At 41.8% G+C, this 24,777-nt stretch overlaps 1 protein-coding gene across 5 annotated transcripts; it reads right to left on the bottom strand.

The window, feature by feature from the left end:
- Positions 1 to 416: 416 nt before the first annotated feature.
- On the bottom strand, positions 417 to 24,729 carry ubn2a (ubinuclein 2a). Of its 5 annotated transcripts, none has more exons than XM_056372128.1 (17): positions 21,622 to 24,729; positions 20,580 to 20,696; positions 19,815 to 19,916; positions 18,829 to 18,939; positions 17,428 to 17,528; positions 15,083 to 15,635; positions 13,878 to 13,948; positions 13,361 to 13,490; positions 11,774 to 11,880; positions 11,332 to 11,442; positions 10,516 to 10,659; positions 9,481 to 9,531; positions 9,307 to 9,349; positions 6,942 to 8,456; positions 6,652 to 6,859; positions 5,303 to 5,371; positions 417 to 3,227 (listed from the first exon to the last, which is right to left on the bottom strand). In XM_056372128.1, exons 1-17 carry the CDS (start codon positions 21,922 to 21,924, stop codon positions 3,181 to 3,183), a joined length of 3,783 nt encoding a protein of 1,260 aa, XP_056228103.1. In that variant the 5' UTR covers positions 21,925 to 24,729; the 3' UTR covers positions 417 to 3,180. The 5 variants fall into 5 exon arrangements, with proteins under 5 accessions (XP_056228103.1, XP_056228102.1, XP_056228106.1 ...); XM_056372127.1 differs by having other exon boundaries at positions 17,428 to 17,531; positions 21,622 to 24,728; XM_056372131.1 differs by lacking the exon at positions 19,815 to 19,916.
- Between the last annotated feature and the right edge of the window lie 48 nt (positions 24,730 to 24,777).

The following is a 24,777-nucleotide window of genomic DNA, read 5'->3' as shown; positions in this document are numbered from 1 at the left end:
CTTTTAAAACATTTTTATGACATACCACACAATTATGTTTTTTGATATTTTTATACCTTGACATTTTTATGACTTACTTTACTATTAAGTTTTTATGCCTTTGCATACTATGACTTTTTTTTAGTAGCAGTATATAACTTTCTATCTTGTTTAATACACTTAACCTCCTTACATTTATTTTAGTTTGTTGAGTTAGTTAAACAAGCAAGAAACTGTAAAACCTTAAGGATTTTAACACTTACGTTCACATGCACCTGCACTGCACTGGGGTCCCTTACGTCCTGGAGAAAAGGAAATAAGTGTGAGCAAGGGTGTGTAAGCTTGCCATCAAAGTACAGTTAAAACACCAGTGCTTTGTAAAATATCAGACACAGCACTCAAAGATGGAGGAAGAAACAAGTCAAGAAGAGTCATCATGAAAACCACCTGTTTTGTTTAATTTCATAATTGACACACAAAAATAATCTACAAAAGACCAAATTATAGTAACCAGTTAACCACGAAATGTCATTTTTATCCTCCCCCCACCCCCAAAGAAAGCACAATTTATAAGATGTCACCCACTGCTCCAGTCACATGACTTCACAATGACACTCATGGGTTTACAGTTTTAGGGAAGATGTCAGATCAATCACACACACTGACCAGCAACACCCCATCTAAAAAAAGGACTACAGGAGCAATCTTTGGCGTCGTTCTTGGTGCTGCCGGTCAGTCAGACACACATGGAGGAGGGCGGGGAAGTAGTCGGGGGGAGGACAGCGAGACTCAGGAAGAACGATTTTGTTAACGGAGGTATTCAGCAGAGGGAAGGTATCTCTATCACGGGGTTCAGACTGACAGCGAAGGGAATTTTTTTGCGTGCAGGCTCACCAGAAACACCAGTTCTTGTTATTTCTCTCCAGTGTCTCTTTTCTTCTCTTTAGCCTTAAACTGCCCTCAACGTTACATTTGCTACTTTTGTTGCGTTTTTGTAGCAGTTCATTACCAAGTAATAACCAGATACAAACAAAAAGTGTGTAGCTCCTATAAAGTTAGTGGCATCGTCAACGTCACACATTTGCTGACGTCTCAAACTATGAAGGCTGAACAGTTTTTCTCACTTGGCAATATGAATTTCTGATACTGATGAACTTTCCCACTTGGTGAAAACAAACATTACAGACATATCAACAAACTATTGGCGAATGGCTACAAATACAATCCAATACTAACACTAATACAATCAATTCAGCTAATTTTATAGTCGCTGTACCCTGTCTGTATTAGTTTTTTACTTGGTAACAACTGAGAGAAAACAAAACAAGCTAATTTATCTGGTGTGAATACAAGGCTAGCATTGGGGCTAATGCCATGTTAATGTTGTGTCAGAGTTATTGCTGTTTACAAGTCAGAAACTTGTAATTACAATGTCAACCTCCAAGTCATAATAACTTATAACTTATATTTTTCTGAAAGCTCCAACATATCCGACTTGGCACTTACTACTATGGAAAAACCTGAAACCGAACAGATGTGGTTGCCTAACATCATCCAAAGACTGCTCAGTGTAATTAAGCCACATTAAATGGATATGTGGCTACATTCTCAGTGCAGTCATTTTAACTCCCACACAACCACTTCTGTAATGATACAGCGAGTTGTTAGCTTGCAAGTCATTGACATGGGAATCTTGGAATAATGCGTGAACACTTCCAACTTTTTGTTTCTTTTTTCTGTTCTTCCCATTCTGTTAACATTGCGTGAAAGCGGCACTGCCTTGTGAATGTGGCATGAGCAAAACTTATTTGCTTAAGCGGAAACATTTTCACCTGACAGACACCATCTTCGTGCCAATTTGTGCCTTGTACCTAATCACATCTTTGCAACGAACTTGTTTGCAAACTCTCCGCTTCTCAAATCCCCTTCACGTTCGGTCTGAACACACACCAGAAATGAAGGAGTCTCAAGTGACATAATAACATCTACAAACATTCACAACTCCAGAAATGCACTGACCAGTTGAGTAGAGGTTGAAAGCCAAGCGACAACTTGCACTTTTGCATTGAGCGTTTTACAGTCCTGCATAGATCTTTTTCATACTTTTTCAATACAAACTAAGGCGTTGTGTTATATTAAGTTGGTTTGAGTCAATAAGCAGAGAAAGTAAATAAAAAATCTTAACTCACAAAAGAACAAAAAAAAACAAAAAACAATTCAAGTAGGCTACTTCTTGACGTTTCCCCCCTCTCTCACAGGCAGCTCCTCTCTCCAGAAGAGGAGCCCGAAACTTTTTCAATTCAAGTCTTTTTTCCAGAAAAGGTCCAGTGTGATTAAACAGCACCAAAAACACACTGAGCAAGAGAGGGGCATCAAACTTACACTCGCTCATTATTGTTAAAAGGGGATACACGTCCTTACTCATTCATACAGAATAATCTGGAAAGAAATTAACAGTATATTGTGTTTTTTATGTACATACACACATTCAAATCAACCTCAGCACTCTCTCTCTCTCTCTCTCTCTCTCTCTCTCTCTCTCTCTCTCACACATACACTCATTCACTCACACACACACTCACCATAACATGTTGTTGTCCCTGTGTAAATTACAAATAATTTATTAATATTAATTTAAGCTACTACTTAACAGTCATTTGTGGGAGCAGAGGTGACCAACAATAAAATTTCTACGGACACGATTCCCACATCTGAGACAAAAGACAGAAAAATAAAAATTCATTACTCAGTCTGTTTTTTTTTCTTTTTGTACTGCAAGAACAAGAGTCCTGTTATTCCACATAAGCTTAAATACAAATTATATTACGTAGCGTACTACTACTCTCATCTGTACCGCCGCCACCACCTCGCTCACACTCATTCCACAGTGATCAAGGTCGGTCATATGTAAACATGTTGACAAAAATAAAAATAAGCTGAACAAAAATAAGTGTTCTCATCATTCACTCCGTCTTGTTCTCATACCCGGTTCATTAGAAAATACAGTTAAATTAATTTATCATTGCCATTTGTAGCGAGGATAAACTGATTCTCCTTTAGGTCCGTTTTAAAAGAGGCAGTGGAGCCCCGCCCTCTCATACCACACCAACATCAATCAAAGTGAAGAATCCTATTGGTGGATGTGTCCAGGAGGCTGTGATGTCACCCCACTGCTGTCCGTCTCTCTTGCGCTGTTATTGGTCAGTGGGATTTCCTCTTCATGTCTCCACCCTGGCTTTGGTTCGCATCTGAGTGGAGAGGAGGCAGATTGTTAACAACTCCGACATCAGGCGGATAAGAAACGGTCTCTCGTGTCAGAGATCCAACAACCTGAAGCACCGACTGCACCTGAAGTTATACTTGTCGAGTTCACACACTACACCACCTCATATTGCTCCAAAACATTAATAGACAAAAATGTAATAATCAATTAATCATTAAAGTAATTTATCCAGCAAAATCTTTTTTTTTTTTTTTTAAATGCTCTTTGCTGCTTGTCAAATGGTGGGATTTCCTTTTTCCTAAATTGAAATTGACATTAAAAATTTGTACTTTCGGTTTTAGACTCTTGGTTTGTTGTGACCTATTTTCTATGCAGCCAAAATCAAGTCAAAATAATCTAAAATGAATTAATGATTAAGATGATTGTTAGTTGTTATACGCAACACAGTCTCTTACAGTACATGTAATTTTATATATCATTTCATGATATAGTAAATTAAAACAGTTAAGATCAAATAACTGAATGAGAATGTCTGGTTTTAGATTTTTGGCTAATATAGTTCATTAAATGCCTGTTGATTATTTCATTCTTTTCATTACAGTGATGCAAATATCCTGCAAGTGCAGGGTTTCCATAAAGTAATGCTTCAACACTGTTTAATACAAGTAAATATTTTAGAACAGATACTTCAGAGTGAGCACAATGTCTGACTGTTGACAAATCACCATTGTCATCACATCACATATTGTACCAGTGTTGAAGTCGGCTGAAGAAAAAATTGCAGCACAGAAATGTCAAAGGTTTAGTTGAGGTAATTAGAAACAATGACTGTTACTCAGACTGTCCACCAGAGTGCACTGAGTTTATCTTTCAGCTGTCAAGCTTCCTGCTCAGAGCACATCTGTCACAGCTCTTCAATAACCAGATTTAAGGGATTTATGACAGAAGATACAGCTACAACACAGACTGCTTTTTAGGTGCAGTCTTTGTCTTTGCAAACAGTAATTACCATGTCGAAGGCACATTTCATGAGATTAAAAAACCTACAGCGCAACAGCGGAACAAGTGCAAAGGAACTGGCAACAGACTGTACTATAACTTAAGATAGCCGACAAGTCTGTGGGGTAACCTGGCCATTATTGGCGCAGGTATTAGATAAGGGATTAATGTTTGGTCAGGGTTTGGTCTAAGAACTAATTTTGGTCTTATATAAACAGAAGATGGGAATATTAAGGTTTGTTGCAGACAATGGTCTATTGTTTGAGATGCATTTATTAAAGTGAGAGGTGTCGCTGAAAGAAGACACAGCTTCAGTGTGAAACTAACTTCATTATAATATTCAGCTTTAGGTTCATCACATGTTGAACTGGTGCAACAGGCTGCAGGAGATGTTTTACAGGTTTTACTGCTGCTGATGATAAGGCAGCAACTTGGAAGCTATTTCACACAGGATGATCTGTGTTCGAGTTTCAGTTTCCTGGTCGAGATATGCAGATGTTTCTTCGACCTGGGGGCTGTGAATGATCCAGGTGAGACTTCAAGTCTCTGTTTACAGCTAGAAATACAACCAAATTCAGCTACAGGTGAAGCTAAATACGTGACAGATGCAAAGCAGCTGCACAGGTTCTACAACATAAGTAAATTTGTTCAATATAGAGGATCAGACTTTTTGATTTACAGAATTTCAAACCACATCCCCAAGACATCAGATACTGTCACCAGAGCAAATGTTTTTGTTTTTTTTCAGTTTTCATAAGTAAGACAGTCAAAACACACACTGCAGTTTCATGTGTTAATCAGACTACTGCTCTCAAATCAAAGAAGTATCTGTACAACACAGGATAAAACAGAATCCTCATTGTGTTTTCCGCAAACTACTGCAAAGACAATATATCTCTGAATAACATCAGCAGCTTTACAACATGCGGCTAGCTGTGCTAACAGCTACAGAGGCATGCCAAACACCAAATATACTGAAGCAAGCAGAAAGATACACAACAAACAAGCAGAGGACGACAGGTCGACTTGACTCAGACAGATGGAGAGAGAGAGGGAGAGGGAGGGAGGATGAAGTGGAGGAGGAGGAGGAATGCAGATTACCTGAGAAAGCAAGCTGCAAGTGAGGAGGTAGGGCAGCCTGCGACCCTGACTGGAGACTCTTATACAGATCTGAGGAGAGATGGAGGAGAGGATGGACAGGTGAGAGAAGGAGGCAACAACAACAATGAGGGGGAGTATGGAAAAGAAGACACAAAGAGGAGGGAGGAACATGTTAAAATGGAAGACTGGCAACGAGAGAGAGGGGAGGATGAAGGTGAAGTGGCAGTGAGGCATACAAGTATAAAAGGTTGAGATGACAGAGACTGACACAAAAGATGGAGAGAACAAAGGGGGGAGGCGGTGGTTTATATAAAAAAAAAAAAAAAAAGGCGAGAGGGTCACAGCGTGAGATGTGGAGCACAGCAGGCACAGTGGAGATACTGCAGCACACACACACACACACACACACACACACACACACACACACACACACACACACACACACACACACAACACACACACACACACACACACACACACACACACACACACACACACACACACACACACACACACACACACACACACACACACGGTTGATATCCAGACAGAGGCTGAAATTTAAATAATGAGAACCTGTTAATGTTTCCCATTCATCACTTCTCATCTGTTAAAACCATCCTGCCTCATATACTGTATATTGTCTCCCAGGAGTGAATCTTCACGAAGGGCTGAATGATTTGAGGAAATGACCCTTTATAGGTAAACTGAGCTGGTTAACATGCTCTGATACAGCTGACTACATCTTAACATTGTGTTCACTGACTGCTTCTCCATTTTTAGTTAACTTTTTACAGCTTGTTTAGAATTAAATGATGTAAATTAATATTCACTGGCAAATACAATTAGTCATTCAGCCCCTAGCTTTACAAAATCTTTTAGAAACGTTGACCTAAATACCAAGGAGAAAATGTTTTAAAAAAAAAAAAAAAACTAATAGGTCAAACGAAATAAGATATATACGTATATTAGTCACACACATATATTTATGTAGCTATTTTCAGTCAATACCATATACACCATCCTGTTGCCATAAATACTACTCACTAGTGCAGCCATGTGTATTAATCCTCTACTGAAAATAGTCCCCAGCAAATGCAATATTTGCTCGTGTTTGAGAAATGTTTGTTAAAACCTACACTGATACAGAAACTCACCAACCCTATTTTTCAAAAACTGATAAACCAAGAAAAAAAATATTATCGTTATTGCATGTGTTTTGCTAAAGGTCCTATCACTGGTGCTTCCCCCTGATTTTTTCCCTTGGGGCCTTCAAAAAGTAACCCTCTTCTCTGTTTAATCAGTGTTAAGTGACAAACCGCGCTTTAACAGTTTGTGTGCCTGCTCACCAATTAGGTCGCTCTGTGCTAGGGGGTATCCTGAGTTGGAGCTGGGGGCTGAGCCCATGCCAGCGGCCCCTGGGGCTCCAGGAGGGCTGAAATTGAGCAAGTGGGGGAACTGGAAGGGTAGTGAGACGGGCACCAGGCCTCCCAACATCCCGAAACCCAGGGGCAGAGCAGAGGGGCTGCCCAGGAGGGGAGAGCCTGCTGTTGATACCTGCAGAAACAGCATGCAGTCAGAGTTTGTGTATTTTATTAATTCATTTGTTCATTCTCGTACTCTTGTCCACAACACTTACCTGTGAGAGGTGTGACGTTGTGGAGGACGTGGCCAGAGTTCCTGAAGGCGCCCAACCGTTTCCTGCCTTTGAGCCCTGGTTGGACCCACCCACCACCCTCTGCCTCTGCCCGTGATTGGCTGAGACTGAAGGTGAAGAAGACGAGGGAGATTTGTCTGGGTGACTGCAGACAGCTGATACCACTCCCTTGTTGTTGGAGTTGTTGATGCTACTGTTGCTTGTGGTGGACTGAGGTTTGTGGCCTCCAGTGAAGATGCAACTGCCCTGCGTCTGCTTCACCTGCCCACCGCCCGATACACTGAAGGGGGGCCTGAAGGTTTTGGGGGTTTTGGGGGAGTACTGGTGTTGTTGCTGTTGGCTGGGGATCATCTGAAGGGAGAGCGGGTGTGAAGGTGAGGAGGAAGGAGAGGGAGAGGAGGAGGGAGGCGGAGTGGGTGCAGGAGGCCGAGGGGTGAGCTTGATGATGGGAGAGGAATTGCTGCTGTGGGAGGACTTGGTGAGGGTGGCCTGCATGGGCGTGATGAAGTTGGCCTGGTGGTGGTGGTGTGTGTGGGATTTACCTTGTGAGGAGTGTGAGGTGTGGGAGGTGGGGGATGGCGAGGACGCCACCGGGGAGGGAGGGCAGAAGGACTGCAGACCGGGGTGGGAGGTAGAGTTGGAGCGGGACTGGGGGGAAGGCGAGGAAGAAGGTGTGATGCTCACAGCGCTGCCATTGCTGCTGATGCCGCTGGCTTTGGCACTGCTCTTGGCTAGTCCTTGAGGGGCTCCCATAGTTCCCAGTATCCCCGCTGGGCCAACAAAGCCCTTCTGGTGGGGGGGCAGCAGAGGGGAAGCCGTGGGAGGTGGTCGTTGCTTTGGAGGCGATGGGGAGGGGTGTGGATGCATCTTGCTACTCCCGACCATTACCGGGCTTGGCCTATGATTGGATGATGCCATGGTAATGTGTCTCTGATTCTGGGTTTGGACCACAGTACCAGATCCTTTGATCGAGCCATAGGGGCCATTTGCAGTTCTGGAGGCCAACGACAAGCCTGCTGCCTGCACACGAGCCATGGAGGAGACAGCCGGAGACGAGGAAGAGGAGGTAGAAGAGGAGGTTGGTAGCGTTGTTATCGTTGTTGGCAAGTTCCCAGCAGCTGTCAGCGGAACAGTCTCCACCTTAGACAGGGAATGATGCTGCGTTGTGGAAGTGACAGAGGCAGAGAGCTGAGACGCTGAGGGATAGTGAGGGGCGACGGGAGGAGGAGAGGAAGTGGGGATTTGCAGGGGCGGGGGCGACAAGGGGCTGTCTGAGGGCCCAAGACCCTTGGACGCATTGCTGAGGAGGGCCAGAGCGTGGGAGATGGAGTCCAGAGAGGGTGCAGTCAGATCTTCATCCAGAGAATCCGACAGACAGATGGGCTCCGATGGCGAGGAGGAGGGGGGCTGGCGGTTGGCGGTCACAGCAGATGTGGAGGTGGGCAGAGATGGTGTGGAGATCATGGTGAGAGGTGGTTTGTGGATCCACGGACCCTCCTAAAGAACAGAAAACTCTTGTTGAGTGTCAGCAACACAAAGTATCAGTTTATTCTCAAATGTAGCCCCGTGGCAGAGACAGTGGGGCTTTTATTTCTAATTTCTCCTGTCGATCAGTTAATGCAACTCAGTATCATGCTACATATTATAATTTTGAACAGCACTCATATCATCAGTACAACAAGAGTCAGGTCAGACACTCCTCTTTACCTCTTTAACTTCTACCCCGAACTTATCATAAATTTAACGCAACACTTCCTCTGGAATTTTCAGATTAAGAGCCTTCACTATACAGGTAGGTTTATATGTTTAAAACAAACATCAAGTGTTGAATGTTGTTGCATAACATCAGGTACGGGAAAGAAGAAACAACTGGAATTAATCTGAAAATGAAAACATTATTTCTGTTAAGAAAGAGAAATGGGGAGCAGCAGAACGGAGAGTGTAACATCACTCTGCTGTTCTACTGAGGAAATAGGTGGAAATATGCTTAATACTAAGTTTATCATGTGAGCTGTTGAAGTAGGTTACAGGTAATTTTTTTTTTTACCTGGACTTTATTTGTTTGTGCGTGCCACAGCTATTTATTAAGACTCTTATTTGGATACTGACTTGGCTTTTACATGATAGAGAACAATAAAATGGGAGCTTTGAGTTATAAAATACCGTAGCTCCATTTCAGTTTTGTTAGTCATATAATATGAAATGATTGCTCAATAGAAATTCTGTATATGATACTGGCAGCCAAGACGTGTTGAGAGGAAGCGATATATCTCATCACTTTCATGATCACTACACTGTGGGACATTTTTTAGATCACATACAATATCTTAGTCTGAGTTTCACTCACCTTGGCTTTGGCCTTGGGCCCAGGCACCATTCTCCTTTTGACTCTACCAGAAAAATACCAGAAAATATTATTGAGCTTTTTCTATTTACATTCAAGCTCAGTCTCAGAGAAATCCCTGAGTAGTTAGTATTACTGAGGACACACAAGCGGTTTTAGATAAAAGTAAGTACTTACAGATTTCCAGTGAGGTGACTGTGAACGGCCAGACTCTCTTTGAACAGAATCCTGAGCAGAAGATACACACAGCGATAAGAGACACACAGTGTTAACATCAGAGCACCAGAATAGCTGGATAAATGTCAAGTTTAATTTCTCAAGTAATTGCGAAGGCTCAATTTTTCAATTACAGCTAACGCATGACTCCTGATTTGAGATATAAAGTAGGGAAAAACATGAGAGACACGTGAAAAAGACCAAACTGACTGTGTGTGTGTTTACCTGCAGCAGAGAAACTAGTCCCACAGAAAAAAAAGCATAGTACAGAAACTTCAAACTCTGGGTCATTTTATTTTTCCAAGTGGAGAGTAGGAATCCTAGTTTCTACTTTACAAATTACAACCACTCATGATAACAACCAGCTACATGTCTCCAGCCTGCAGAGAAGTTGGGGGTGTTAGACTGACCAGAAGACAATCGTGTTTTATGACTTTGTGTTGCACGGCTTACGTGTGATATTTCCATTTTACCAGCTTTTAAACTATGTCTATTAACATCTTACTAAGATCAATGCTATTGTTTGTTAACATTTTACTTTATCTACTGATAACTCTAATTCCTCTGCATTTGTGTAAGATGTGATAGATAACAGTACTGCTCATCTATGTTCTGTGGCTCTGCACTACTTTGCATGGGTACATGTATTGAGCAGTGGATGTGATCATTGTACTATTGCAACAATCTTTTGCTTCCTCCTGTTGCTCTGTATGATTTGCACACTGTCTTAGGCATGAACATAACACTTGATGATTACGTGTCTTTGTAATCTACTGCTGCTGAATACAAGGTTTAACAAACTTGGAAAATGAAACCTATTCACTGATAAAAAACTAGTGAGATCAGTAGAGCTATTAAGAATGTGCATGCAACAGACTAAACTGATGCCTCCTCTCAAAAGTGTAGCCGCATGCACGCGCGCACGCGCGCACACACACAAACACACACACAAACAAACACACACACACACACACACACACACACACACACACAAACCTGGCCTGCATCCAGCCCTTGGGCCATAGTGGTTTGACCTCATTCTCTAAGAAGGCCTTGAGGTAGTCCTCCACAGACAGAGAGCACTGCTTCTCCATGTCGTAGCAGCTCAGCTTCACTCGCACCAAGCTGCACAGCAGGTTCCTGCACAAACACAAATGTTCAATTCATCACAAATCATTAGATATTAAAATCTAAATTAGGCTGCAGACAGACAAGATTGTCATTTTTCAGGTGTCAGGGCTGAAAACGACTGTGTAAAAAAGAAACCTTTGCTAGAAATGTGGAATGATGATTGAAAAGCAGGAGCGAGTCTAAAGGTTTTTGTCATTTCAATAGGACACAAATTCTTTATTCATCATTTCCACTTTCATGCACACATAAAATTTAGAGCTTCCCTCAGTAACATTGAAGATCCTGTTTGGTGAAATTCAGACACTAAAAATTGTACAATAAATAAATTGGTCAAAACCACAAAGCCAATTTTCTGCATGATAGAGTGAAGAAGTGCTGCTGAAAACTTCAAACCTATGAACCTACCAGCTGAGGTATATTAATGATTCAATTCCATTTTTCCCATCTTTCATTTTCAAAAATTTTGAGGCCTTATTTTTCTCCATCCTAGCAATTGTGAGGAATCTTTAAGGCATGTGTAAACTCTGTTTACTAGATTAGACATCAACAGTGGAGAGCAACAGGAAAGACCAAAGGGACAGCATTTGAAAAAACACCTCAGGGTACAGCGTCAAACCTAGAGCACCTCAAACACACTGCAGCTAGACCAGCTATTCCAGCAAGACAGTCCTGGATCATTACCTGAGCTTGTCATCCCAGACAAACTTCTTTCGCGGGCCCATCACCCTTTTCCCAGGTTTCTCCTCATCCTCTTCCTCTGAGCCGTTCTTATCGCCCTCCTCTGACTGCTGCCTGCAGGTCACACGTGCAGCCAGAAATACATTAACATACATGCATACTTTCACAAACCAACAGCTTCAATAAACTTTACTGGATAAAGTTAACAATAATTACTATCAGGGGAAATACTGATGTCGAAAAATAAAAACACATCTGCTAAAATTCAAATTAAAGAAGTAATTGCAATGCGGTCTTCGGTAGACAAAGAAGTAAACATGACTCCAACTGTAATTTTTTTGATGGGTTTTTTCAAATGGTAAAAAAAAGATAGATAACGTTTTAGTGTAATTTCACTTTAGCTTCTTACTCAGCTGTTTTCTGACACAAAAAAGGAGTTACTTACTTTGCAACCTTGGCCATGCAGTCCATGTTATATCTTGCTATCTGCTCTGGCATCACACTGCACACAGCAAGCTTCAGCTTCAACAGTGGCGTCCTTAGTCGGTCGTCCTGAGAGAGAGAGAGAGAGAGAGAGAGAGAGAGAGAGAGAGAGAGAGAGAGAGAGAGAGAGAGAGAGAGAGAGAGAGAGAGAGAGAGAGAGAGAGAGAGAGAGAGAGAGAGAGAGAGAGAGAGAGAGAGAGAGAGAGAGAGAGAGAGAGAGAGAGAGAGAGAAAAGGAAAACAACAAAATAAACAAAAAGAAAAAGGAAAAGAGAAGGGTAGTGAGTGGAAGAGTCAAAGGCATAGAAAGTGGGGGAGTATGTTGATGTATTTTGTCAACAATGCTACTTTAATGGTCCATGACAAAAGACATTTGGAAGCCTGTTTTCAGTGGCAGTCCTTGTTGCACTCGTCTGCCTACACAGAGATCCTTGTGTATTAACAACTGAGGCAGTAAGGATGGCTGGGGATTAAAAGCTTTATGAAAAGGCAAAAAAATAATGTGAAGAAACTACAGGATAACATTTGGGGTTAGACAGCAGGAGCTTAACAAAGCAGCTCAAGTGCAAATCAGAAAACAGAGTTTGAATCAAACACTTGGATATTTTGCTGCTTCCCCAATGTGCTTGTTATGTAAAATCTCCAAATAGCCAATATTTCGTGGTCACTGATGAGTGAATTTGTTGCCAAATGAGCCACAGGGGGTCATAAAAATTACTGGTATGATGCAATTAAAAATAAAAACACCCAAAATCAGGAAGTGCTTGGAAGAGAGGAAAAAAAACAAGAAATCAAGTCAGATCACTGTAAAGATGTAGAGACAACAGAGATGTGTGAATGCTTGCAGCTAAAACATGAAGATTCAAAGTTTAAACTTGGTAATCTTGGATAATTTTTGCACTTCTGCCCTACACTGAATGTGGACTTGTTTTTTTCCCTGCAAAGTTTCACTTCTGACTGCAATTGTAATAATACAGAGACAAATTATGAAAGTCAAGCCTCTCAGCAGCCAAGTGCACAACCACTTCATGCAGCGATTGGCCAGGTGTGCAAAGGTTTGCAGGATTTGAACTTCTATCTCACCCTCCTTTATTATTTTTCACCCAACTACCTCTGTTACTTTTTGTCTGCACAAACAAGTGTAACATGATGAATGCCTTCGAGGAGACTGGCCAAAAATGAGCGCCGTTATCTCCATTAGCGCATATCTCGTCTCACCCATCTATGACCGCAGGCTTTTCACCCCAACTTCAAATGTGGTCGTACCCAACAACACTTTTTCCTCAGACCCATCATATGAACCAGTCATTGGTAGTATCCTTAACCCTGAAGTTCAGTTATTGTTGTTACCACAACTTCACATGGTTACAGAGTGCTTTCAGCAGAGAACTTGCAGGTTAGGTTTGTGCACATGCCTTCCTGAATCTGACTGTTAGTGACCACAGAGCAATAAAAAAGACTGCAGCAGGAAAGATTTTATTCAATTCATATTCTGGATCAATGTAATGCGAGGGGATTTCTCACTTCCTCCTCAGATAAGCCTCACTCACCTGGATGTTGAGGCTGAGCTTCTTCAGGCGTTTGAGGAGGGCCTCTTTGTTGCATGGCACAAATGCCTCCATGTGCGAGTAGATGTCTGAACGCGCCTCAGGAGGCTGCTCCTGGACCTGCAACTCAATACTGAGAGGAGGAAGAGGAGGGAGAAAGAGAAAGGGAGAAAGAGAAAGTCAACATTGTGGGATACAGTAAGGGACTGACAAATAAAGGGGAGGGAAGTAGTGAGGAAGATAAAGATGGTGGGACAGAGAGAGAGAATAAAAGAGAACAGAAAAATACTTGGCAGTGGCAGAGGAATGAGGGGGATGAGCATAAAGTTGGAGAAACAAGAATGGAAATGAGAAGCATGTCATTAACACAGACAATGAGAAACAGAGAGAAAACACTTAAAAGATGGCAGGAGAGGTGACGAGGGAAATCTGCTGAAAATAAGTGAGAAAGACTGAAAAGAAGGAGGAGGAGAGTGAGCTGGGATTTGGCTGACGGTGATTTAAAAGCTGTCCTACTCACTCCAGGAGAATGTTATTCATGTCCAGGGTGAAAAATTTCTTCCTGCCCTCCTGATCAAACTGCCGCGAGGCCTGTGGGAGAAAAGGTTGAGTCAGCAAACGGCACTGTTCCATACAGTACAAATACATATAGATATATCTGATGCTGAGCCTCTGAGGACTTCACTGACAGACACAAATACTTCTTCTCTACCTGCCTGATACTGACCTTACTCACCTTGCTCTAATTTTAACTTTGCACCTCAAAGGGTGCTTTGACACCTAACCTGTCTGGCTCGGTTAAAAAAACTGCATTTGTCCATTCAGTGCATTTCATTTGGGCTTGTGTCAAACCAGGACTCAACGACAGACTAAAACAACCGGACTGAAACCAGCTGAACAGGAGAGCCGCACCCCATTTAGAGGAATCTTTGGTGTGAAGCCACAGGATTTTGTGATAGTTAATATTTGATTTTCCCTGATTAATCTGAAAGTGTAAAGGAATCGCAGCAACATGTGTTGTGCTTTTTTTCTCCACTATCTGTTCCTCAATAAAAAGTGAGTTGAAGGTAGTGGCCAGAGAGTAGCTGTCTCCCTGTGATATGAGGCTACGAAATGCCTCTTTTCACATCATTACTTATGACAAATCAGGGTCAATATGAAGATGAATCAGACCAGATCTAAAAGACAACATCAGCCCAAATAAACCAAACAATGGGTCAAGCAGAGTGATACTGACTTTAAAGAAAAAAACTCATTACTGTTGATTCTCCCAAGCTTCCCCCACGTTATCTTTGGAAGCAGCAAAAAAATTCCACCATTTCTTTATTTATTCCTCCCTCCTCCTCACTCTTCTCCTCTTCACCTCTGTATCCTTCACTTGCATCATCCTTTTCAATTGCCTCGCTGCCTTTTTTCATTTTTACCAACATCTAGAAAAAGATTTCTCTGCACCAGATTGACTCTGTGGCTCCGAGATAGAAGAGCAACAAGAAAATAAGAACTTCTTCAAAAGTAGTGATGCCAACCCTGCTGTTATAGTTACATAAAAACCCTCAGGGTTCAGTTTGGAGCCAATACTTTAGAGGACAATATTCTCGTTGGATTGAACAATAACAATAAACATTCTGTGCCCCTTCCTCAGCTGATTGACATTTGTGTTTAACTTCAGTAAAGAGGCTTCACTGGTAATTGCAGCCACCCACAGGCAGGCTACAGTTGACTCACCGCCCGCAGGTCCTCGATGCGTTTAATAAGAGGAGCAGGCAGTCCATCAGGCAGCGGGGGTGGAGAAAACAGTCCGCTGGAAGACCCAAGGCCTCGCCCTTGGGTCCCTCCTCCTGCTGCTTTATGAGTCGGAACACCGACTCCCAGGATGCCGTTCTCTCTGGCCGTCGCCATGGCGTGCTGCTGGTCAGTGTCCAACAAGCTGAAGTCCAGGTCACCTAGGAGATCCTGCAGCTCCTTCTCGTTGGCTGAGCCCAGCAGTGACATCACAGCGGCGTCCGAGGTGAGGTCTGCCAGTGAGACGTCGTTGCTGGCTGCGTTGCCCGGCGGGTGGGCGGAGTTAGAGGCTAACAGGTGGTTTGTAGAGTTGGCAGAGTTGGGCTTATTAGCCACACCTACTGCCTGGCCGGGTTGAGACACGTTGGGGTTTCTTTTCCTCATTTCCTCCTTCTCCCGGGTGAAGCGGCGGAGCATGGCTGCCAGGTACAGCGAGTCCTTCATCAGCTTCTTCCTCTTCTTCTTCTCTGGCCGATGGAGGTTGAGCGCCGTCACTCTGATGGGAGTAAATCACAGCAATGCCTTGTTTTTAGCAAATTGTTACATTTGTGTTTTGGCATTTTGATTCACTTCATTCATGCAGGCCGAGCTCAGTTTTTATTGTTCTTATCCAGGTTTTGTTCATATTCAGGATATGACCTTTGCATGGAACATGTAAAGCACAGTTATCACTCTCCCTGTGGACATGGGTCTAACAGTATCTGATATCATTTCTGATCATCTGTGTGCAGTTGTGTCCTCAACATCTCAGCCACTATGTTCTGGTCCAACAGAGAACAATTAGACACACACAGAAGCTCAGAACAGAAGCTGCAGCAGCATTTGTTTTGATTATTAATGTTTCTCACCTTTATCAAAATCACATGTCGACCAAGTCGTTATTTCGGTAAATAACCATTTCTAACTTGTCACACAGCTCACTGTGAGCTTCTGTCCAAGTCAGTCAAAATTAAACAGGTCACACAGCTTATCTCCACTACACCATGCTTTATTCACTCAACGGTTTCGGCTATCTTGCCTTCTTCAGGGTGATGACCCTTTGGTGAATAACGCATGGTGTACTGGAGGAAGAGAAGTTCAACGTGTTTTAATTTTCAGGTTCACAACAACTTACACAGCTGCGTTGATCTCAGTGGCTTGTTGCCACTTTTCTATTGCAATTTTGCATTAATGTAGCCGGCAAGCTATGTAGGAAGATAATGTCCACGTTCTTGATCCCACGCTTTAAACTCTAATTAGTCAACTGTTTCTCCAGCTGCTGGAAAAAGCTATAAATGGGCAAATCTGAGATGTAGGCAGCTATTCTGAGGTTTGAAACCAGGCTACTCTACTTCTTTTTGTAATTTTTTAACAAATCCACCAGCTGGTCTTCAAAATCCTGCTACGGGAACTAAGACAATTCATTTACATTGAAGAAAGACAGAAAAGGAGCAGATGGAGGTGAAGGTGCAAGATGAAGATTAAATTAAACACATGCCACAAATACAGTAAGTGACATTTTCACTGGCAAACTGAGGCATCGACACATGCTGACAAAGACGACTCAGAAACATTAGGGGAGCGAGGAACTATGGGGATTCTGAAGGATTAACCTGCAGTCTGCTCTGAAAGATCCGACACACACACACAACCATATATAACATCATCCGTTTCATAATGGCACAATAGCAATAGCTGGAGCTATTTTTGGAAGTTGTTTTCAGAATGGTGGCATGTTGGAGTATTCGGCCTATCTGAGCGTGGATAATGGAGCGTTTTCTAGAAGGTGGCTCTGGCTTGTCACAGCAGCAAAGAGCAAGTCACAGTCAGCATCCCCGCCTCATGATAGATGTATGAGAGGGTGTGCACAAAAGCAGAGGAGTATAATGTCTCACGGGGGGGTGGATTATTAGCAGGTAGAGTGGACAGATGCGTCATCACATATTCACAATGGCCCACAAATCCATGGGTGTCCAAAAGGTCAACTTTTAAAGCCATTTACATAACAGTGTCTGTGTTTTTGACATTTTGAAGTGACATTTTTTTTCAGTAGCTTGGATTAATGGTAATGAATCATTTGATTACATGGGAGATTTTTCTTAAAGGTCTATTTTACAGGTGCGTGGAAAGTGATGGCCCTTATGACAAGAACTTACTGAGTGACATGGCGGGAGTTACAGCATCCTCAGCTACTCATGAGCCATTCATTACACTTTTTAATTAAGATTAACCCAAAAATCTCTTGCATACGTTAGTATAACTTCATCAACTGACAAAAGAAAACAATACTATACTGCCATGATTCTCACCCTTGTTTAGGTACTCTGTTCTTCTTCGGGTTCTTCTCTTCCACATTGTTCACTTCTTTCTTTTTCCTCTTCTTAATCACCTGCCCCCTCTCGTCATTCGGCTTCTGAAACAAGACCACATACAGTTTTTAAGTCAAATCAGCAGATGACGAGAGTGCACAATGGCAAAGGATCAATTCTGTCTGTGGAGTGTGTGTGTGTGTGTGTGTGTGTGTGCGTGTCAGTCCCTTCAGGGATCACTCTTGATGTGGTGAAAGATAATGTCTGCATCATATCTCACTAAAACCTATGAAAATCAAGCTCTTGTTGGGGACATTCATATGTCTCGTCAGGACTGATGTGATCCAACGTGTGGTTTGGCCCTGAACCCCACACTTCTCCAAGAAGAAGAAGATTATTAGAAATAAAACCATAAAATTCATAACTTCTATGATACATTACAATTTCCTGGACCAGCAATTGTCCACAATGTCCATGGTGTCGTTTTGCTTCACTGAACTTGGCACAAGGAGATCAGGAGACAGGTAGAGCATTGAAAACACAAGACTAAGAGTCCAGATATTCTAGCTATGAGGTTATACTTGGACACTGCAGTGTTTTGAGCTAAATGCTACAGTCAGTATTATAACATGCTCTCAATGACAATGCTAACCCGTCAAGCATGTTGGCATTGTTATTTAAGCAGGTTTAGTATTTATCATGCTCACTAATTTAAGTTTAGCATGTTAGCATGCAAACAATTGTTAATTAGCTAAGGCAGGAAAAGTCAGGGGATCACCACAGTCGATATGATTCATCCTCTGGGGACCGTGAATGTCTGTATGAAAGTTTATGTCAATCCATTCATCAGTTGTTGAGATATTTCAGTCTGGACCAAAGTGGTGGCCTAACTGACAATACCACCCCTAGAGCCACCTTGCTAACGTGGCTAAATATAAATAGGACTTTTAAACATAAATGAAAAATAACTTGGCTGTTTGGCTTAGAGTGAATGATGAGTTTAATGGTCATGATCCACACTCTGTTGCCAGTTTATTAGGTACACCAAGCTAAATCTGATGCAGTCTAATAAAACCATCCTTCAATAAATCCTCCTTCATGAAGATTAAAATGTTAAGTTTGTGTTGAGACCGTTTTAGAGGTGTTGATTTAACTTTATGGTTAGTTTGGAGGCTGCAGTTTGTGGTGCCGCTGAAATAGCATTGCATTTCACTGAACGGCGTTTCGATTACTTTGTCCAACCTAATTATATCAGTGAGGGTAGGCTAAATGTGTATAGTTAGACAAAGTGTTAGACTACACGTCATCCTTATTTTTTGTAGCAGTGTGTGATTTTATGGACCCTGTCAAGTAAACTAAACAAAATTAAAAACCTTATGAATAAAAACAAGGTAGACTCACCTTGCCCTCCTCTCCCTCGGAGTCAGAAGCTGCTCTGAACTGCAGTGTGCCCGTGTTGATGTAAAATCCCCCCAGCTTTGTGGTCAGAGAGGCAGGCACCAGCTCATCATACTGAGAAAAACAACAACAGAAGACAGACTGTGGTATAAGATCACTGGAAACTTAAAAACAATAAATCCTCTTACAAAGCAAAAAGCCAACATCATCTCCATATTTCAAAACATTTTGAGTAACTGATAATGTTTTTGTTAACATTTCACAAAGTAGCCTGTGCTCTTCTGTTGGTCAGTGAAAATGGACGACTTGTGCGCCAAAATAAATAAATCACTAAAAAAAAAAAAAAAAAAAAAAATCACAGTCCCTCAGGCCACAGATGAAAACATTTTTCCATCATGGAGCTTATCAAAACAGAAAAAAGGGTCAAACAGGCGCTGCCGATATGCGAGTGCAGAGAGGACAGCTATCAAAACAAAACAACAAATATCGTATAATGGCAGAGAATCCATACAAAGAGCATAATTCTAGCTATTACAGTCAGACAGAGAGTGATATGCTCTGAATACTGAGTGGCAAACACTGTCAAACAAAAACAATGACATATCCCCGTGCGGACACAAGGAGCACGTACGTATTCATGAGTCATGAGGACGATTTTAGACTGTAGTCTCAGGTTGGTTGTAATAAGGGACACGTGTCTATCTTTAGAAATGCCTTTGAATGTACTGTATTGAAACATCAAGCCAGGAAATAAATATTTAATCACAGACAAGTAATGTCTACCTCAACACAATGAGACGAGAGAACAGCAGTTCAGGAATGTAAGCAAATAAATCAGTAAATAATAAAAGTGGAAAAGAGAACAAAAAAAAGAAGGTTATTATAAAGACCAAAGAGAGACATCTGACTAAACTAAAGCGACAAACTGGAAAAAAACAGACACATAAGTGAAAAATCACCTCATTATTAATAAAGTGAAGGATACTCACAGCTTCTGAGTTGTCAATAAAGGGGTCTGTCTCATCATACCCAAACCCTATATCAATCAAATCTTGCATTCTGTCTTTCTTCTTCTTCTTCCCTGTATTACCCTTTAAAAAAAAAAAAAAAAAAAAAAAAAAAAAAAAAAATCAAACCCAAATATTGTGTTTTTGAGTCACATGAAAATTCCTTTCCTGTTTCCTTTACATTAAACTTAAAACGGCTTGAGAAAAGTGTTATCGCTTTCTCCAGGTGACTGTTGTATGCGAGTGATTTGGTCCTCTTAAGAATACAAACAAACAACTGTTTTCTATATATGGGTCAATATTAGCCAAATGTATTGTTATGTTTATGGTTTACATTAATGGAAAAACCGGATAGTTCAAATTCACAAAAAAAAAAAAAAACCTACTAACCAATGACTATAAGACGTTACTCAGACAAACACTGATAGTAATTTTAACTAATATGTCAGCTGATAGCTTCGCTTAATGCAGACACTGGACGACTGAAATGCCAAAGATATGTGAGGTGATTTAGAAACTGTCAGCATTACATGATTTCCCTCCGAGAGAACACTAACAAGTTCATTTTTCAACTGTTAAATGTCCCGCATTGTTTATGTTTTGCGTTTATCAGCCAATATAAGATTATAAGACTTTTTACATTCTAACATATTTATATTGGTATATCCAGTATCAGTCAGGTGATAATTTTAACATGGTCAGATGAGTACACCTTCAAAATGCAGCAATAAAATAAAAATAACTCACATATTTATTTTCAAACTTTTTTGCCAGGGCCTCAACCTGGAGCCGCTCTCTCTCCTCATCATCGAAGGGGTTGTTGGGATTGGGGGCTGAAGTCAGACTTGGAGGTTTATTCTTTGCCTGGAACAAATATTGAAAATTGACTATTAAAGATCATGAAGAGGAATCAACAGATACAGGGTTAGACAGTTTCAGTGCACCCCACACTGAAACACTACCAGCTTCCATGTGGTATCTTGTCGCTGACCCTGTGCTCAAATTGCCAAGAAAAGAAAAGCCCAGTCATAAAATATGAACACATCATCACAATATTGCCATGAAACTTAAAATAACTGAATCCAAAAACCAGAAAATATTCCAAACATGGTGCAGGCATGACGGTCTTTTGCATTCAAATAAGAAATATTTAATTATTCTGTGGTTTGCAAACTTTTTTCAAATTTTCCACTTAATAAAAACAACATTATAGTCCTAACTGCCCATGATCAAAATGAGGCGAGCCTCTCTTTGATCCCTCGGCTCTGACATTTGCCTTGCTCTCATGCTACATCCTGGTACTTCCATCAGCAATGCTCTCTCATCTATCTATCACCCGCAGCCAGAGGGCCAAACTGCATGTGGCATTCCCAAGTGCTGAAATGGCTGTGTGACTGAGCTGTTGCTGGGCAAGTCTGAGTGAACAGGACACAGGTAGCAGCACTAGATAAGCTTGATCTCGACATGTGCAAAAAAAAAAAAAAAAAAAAGAAAAAGAAAAAGAGGAGGTTCCTCGTTAAAAGGTTACAATCTGTGAGAGCGCAGCTGAAGTTGGAAAGCACAGAGTCGACGGGCTGGATGAGTGGCAAAAAACTGCCGCTGTCTTTTGTGTTGAGTCGCACTAATGGTCAGTTTCAACCACGCTAGTCCACGAAGGACAAGGTGCACTCCCCCCCCCCTCCTTTACTTAGCAATGACAAGTCCACACAAACACTTACAAGAGCATTAAAATTAACTCCAGCTCCAGCTCCGCCGGCCTGGTAATGTTAGTTAAACTGGGAGATCCTACCTGGAGGTTTTGAATGAGTTCGCCGTAATTAAACTCGGCGGAGGAGCGGTCGTCGGGCTCGGACAGAGGCAGGTTGAGCCGCACCGTCGCCCTCTTCTCGGCTGCTGCCTTGTCCCTGTCGCCGGTTTTACCGAGACGACCGTTGCTGGCAGCACCTCCTGCCCCGGTCGCTGCCTCGACCTCCCCGGCTCTAACGAAGCTGAAGTCGGCCTCATCCTCCAGCCGGCGTTTCCTAGACTCCGCGGCTGCTCCAGCTGCGAAGGCCGAGAGGGTGACAAATTGCACTTTTCTCGGTTCGGCCATTTGGATGAGCTGCCTGCCTGAACCTCGCTCCGGACAGACAGCGACAGCGAGGAGAAGAGCTACTTCGCGAAACTACTCCAAATTGGTGGATTGAAGAAGGTTTCGCGAAGCTCCGACGGCTGCTCGGTGCCTAGACGGATGTCAAGGCCTCCTCCGCACCATACGAATTGAACTCCAGGGGATGCGACGGTCGGGGAAAAGTTGTTTTTTCGGCAGCTACTTGCATCCTCAATCTGCTATGGGACCGAGACATTCACAGGAGCCATCTTGGGTTTCGGGAGTAAATAAAATATCAGAAGAGAGGGGTCGCTGCGCCTGCGCATACGCACGAAACGGAACCATCGTGACACGAGGGGGGGATCACCGTGGCCAATCAGTGCGTGCCCCGATCCTAAACCCGCCTCTGTCACAACAGGCGATAATAACAACACTATTAGTACTATTATGACCTTTATAAAGTGTGCGAGTGCCGGGTGCCTCCGCACACAGACTAACAGCTTCATCTCAGCCGACAGCTTTCACCTGGTGCCTCTCTCTGTCTGAAAATGCTGAACTGTGCATTTTTCTACAATGGCACGCGCTCACACTCCAACATCAAATCCTAAACGGAAGCCAGGTGACTGGCCTTGTCACCCCAACACAGCTGATTAACTTACACTGATCACCACTTGGCGATATATTGTTTTCCCTACCAGATATATAACAATAGTCTGCTTTGAATAATAATAATTGGTGTCTAATGTGGTTTTTCCATTAAAAAGAAAGTTCAATTGCATGGTTAAAGATTCTTAAAATGATATGTGCACCTCTCTGCCCTCTCGTTCAAAATCCATACTCTATGAAAATGTAAGTATTTATTATTTTTCAAAAGTTTAACAACTGGATAAAGGCCCTCTCCCTCTGTATGTGACCTGGTTTCCACATCACACTTGTGTAAATTGCACTGGACCAGTGCCTCGTTCTTTATACATCGATGTAACCAAGTTCCAGATTATAATGTTGATAATTTGACATGAGTCTGGATTTTTTTGGTTCTTCAAAGCTGGTTTAAAATTCATCTGGTACCGTTGTCAGAGCAACAAGCCCAAACTTTTAAATGTGCAGTTTATGCCAGTTTGTTGGGGTTTGCAGGGTGAATCCCATATATGAACAAATTTTCATGTACAAATGGCTCACTTTCTTGGAGATATAATGAATGTTGATATAATTATGATTTTAGGTAAGAATATGCAGGTTATTGAGGAACCATAGGATCTGTTGATGTCACAATTTAATTTTCTATACTTAAACATTGTAAAATATAAAACAAAGGTTTGTTCTCTGAAAAAGTCCAGATCTTGAGATGCTGGGAACAAATAAACATAGACTCGATTGAAAATGGAGCCAGAACATACAGCATTTTATTTGACATTAAAATGCTAGAACGTCGCTAGAAAGTATTCATGAGATTAAAGCTGTCTATTAAGAGATCTACATGAGGTTTTATTGTCATAGCAGACTTATATCACTTCAGGGAGAACGTCACAATCATGCACCAGCGTTATTGAGAGTGTGACCACATTCAGTGGTAATAGCTAAAGGTTAATGACGAATGTGTGGAAACATTGTGGAGCACAATGTGAAACAAAGGACATCTGTAACAATGCAGGAACACTCCTGAAAGGAGACTTGTGTCCATGAATCTGTTGCCCCAGTGCATGCTGGGAATATCAGCACTCAGCCAGTCATATGAATGCTGATCATGGTTTCACCTCTTCAGTCATTTTGCCTTTATTTCAAAATTAGAGTGCACTGTTACTCCAGTTAACTTCATCCAATAATTAAAAAATAAATCATCAAACTGCATTCAAAGAACCAAACTAGCTGGATGAGAAATAACATTGTTATTTAGCCTGACAACAGCATGTTAGCTTGAGTTAGCCAAACCACGTTTGAAGAACAGGGCCAAGGATTTGCTTCCAGACTGATTGTGATGTGACAAATGGTGCTGGCAGGTACACACCTTGAACTCAGATTTAAAGTGAGCTCAGACAAAATCTTCACCTCTAGCAGATGAAGGTGAAAACATGAAAACAATCCGCCTCTGTCAAACTCTGCTCATGCATCATTCAGCACAGTGAGGGTCAAACATCCGAGAGAAGTAACAATGACTAAAATACATTTTGACTTGCAGTGTAGCAGAGATGCTCCTGATGCTGCTAATTACAACACATGGTGTGAATACATTTACATGTGACAGAGATCCTTGTATTTTCTGTTCTGTGAAGGATGGATGGGTCGATTAACCAGTTACAAAGCCCCAAAGCAAAAGTTTGATGTTGACTGTGCCAACGCCCCACCTATAATACCCTCCATGCAGTGTAGCAAGTCCTGCCCACTTCCCCAGTTTTACACATTAAGGACCAGTTTGATCATCAAAGGGAACAACTCAGCCTGAAAAAACAGTTCTATACTCTGTTCTGTGTTCACCTCTGAAGGAGCTCTGCCAAATCTAAGGAAATGTCCCTGATCATGTCATCAGGGTCAGGTTGGACTTGAGAATTCAAATGTCTGACAGAAAATCTGTAATACAGAGAGAGGGCATAAAGTTTGGAAGACTTAAACTAACATTTGAGTTACATTGTGGGAATTGTAGGATCTAGCGTTTTGAAGCTTGACTTACCGTATACTAGGGACTAAAATAATAATAATCTCATTTGTTTTTCTTATACCTGTTTCTTTTCCTTTTACCTCTTCCTCTACAGTACATATCTTCTATACATTAAGTGTTTTTTTCTTTGTTGTTCTGCAAATTGTTTATGCATTTTTGTATTACTTAATAAAAGCTGAAAATAAAATGTGTAAGGTCAGTTA

Source organism: Seriola aureovittata, chromosome 3, assembly GCF_021018895.1.
Source record: "Seriola aureovittata isolate HTS-2021-v1 ecotype China chromosome 3, ASM2101889v1, whole genome shotgun sequence".
Taxonomy (NCBI): Eukaryota; Metazoa; Chordata; class Actinopteri; order Carangiformes; family Carangidae; genus Seriola; species Seriola aureovittata.
Note: the sequence above shows the minus strand (reverse complement) of the source record. Positions and strands in the feature narration are given on the sequence as shown.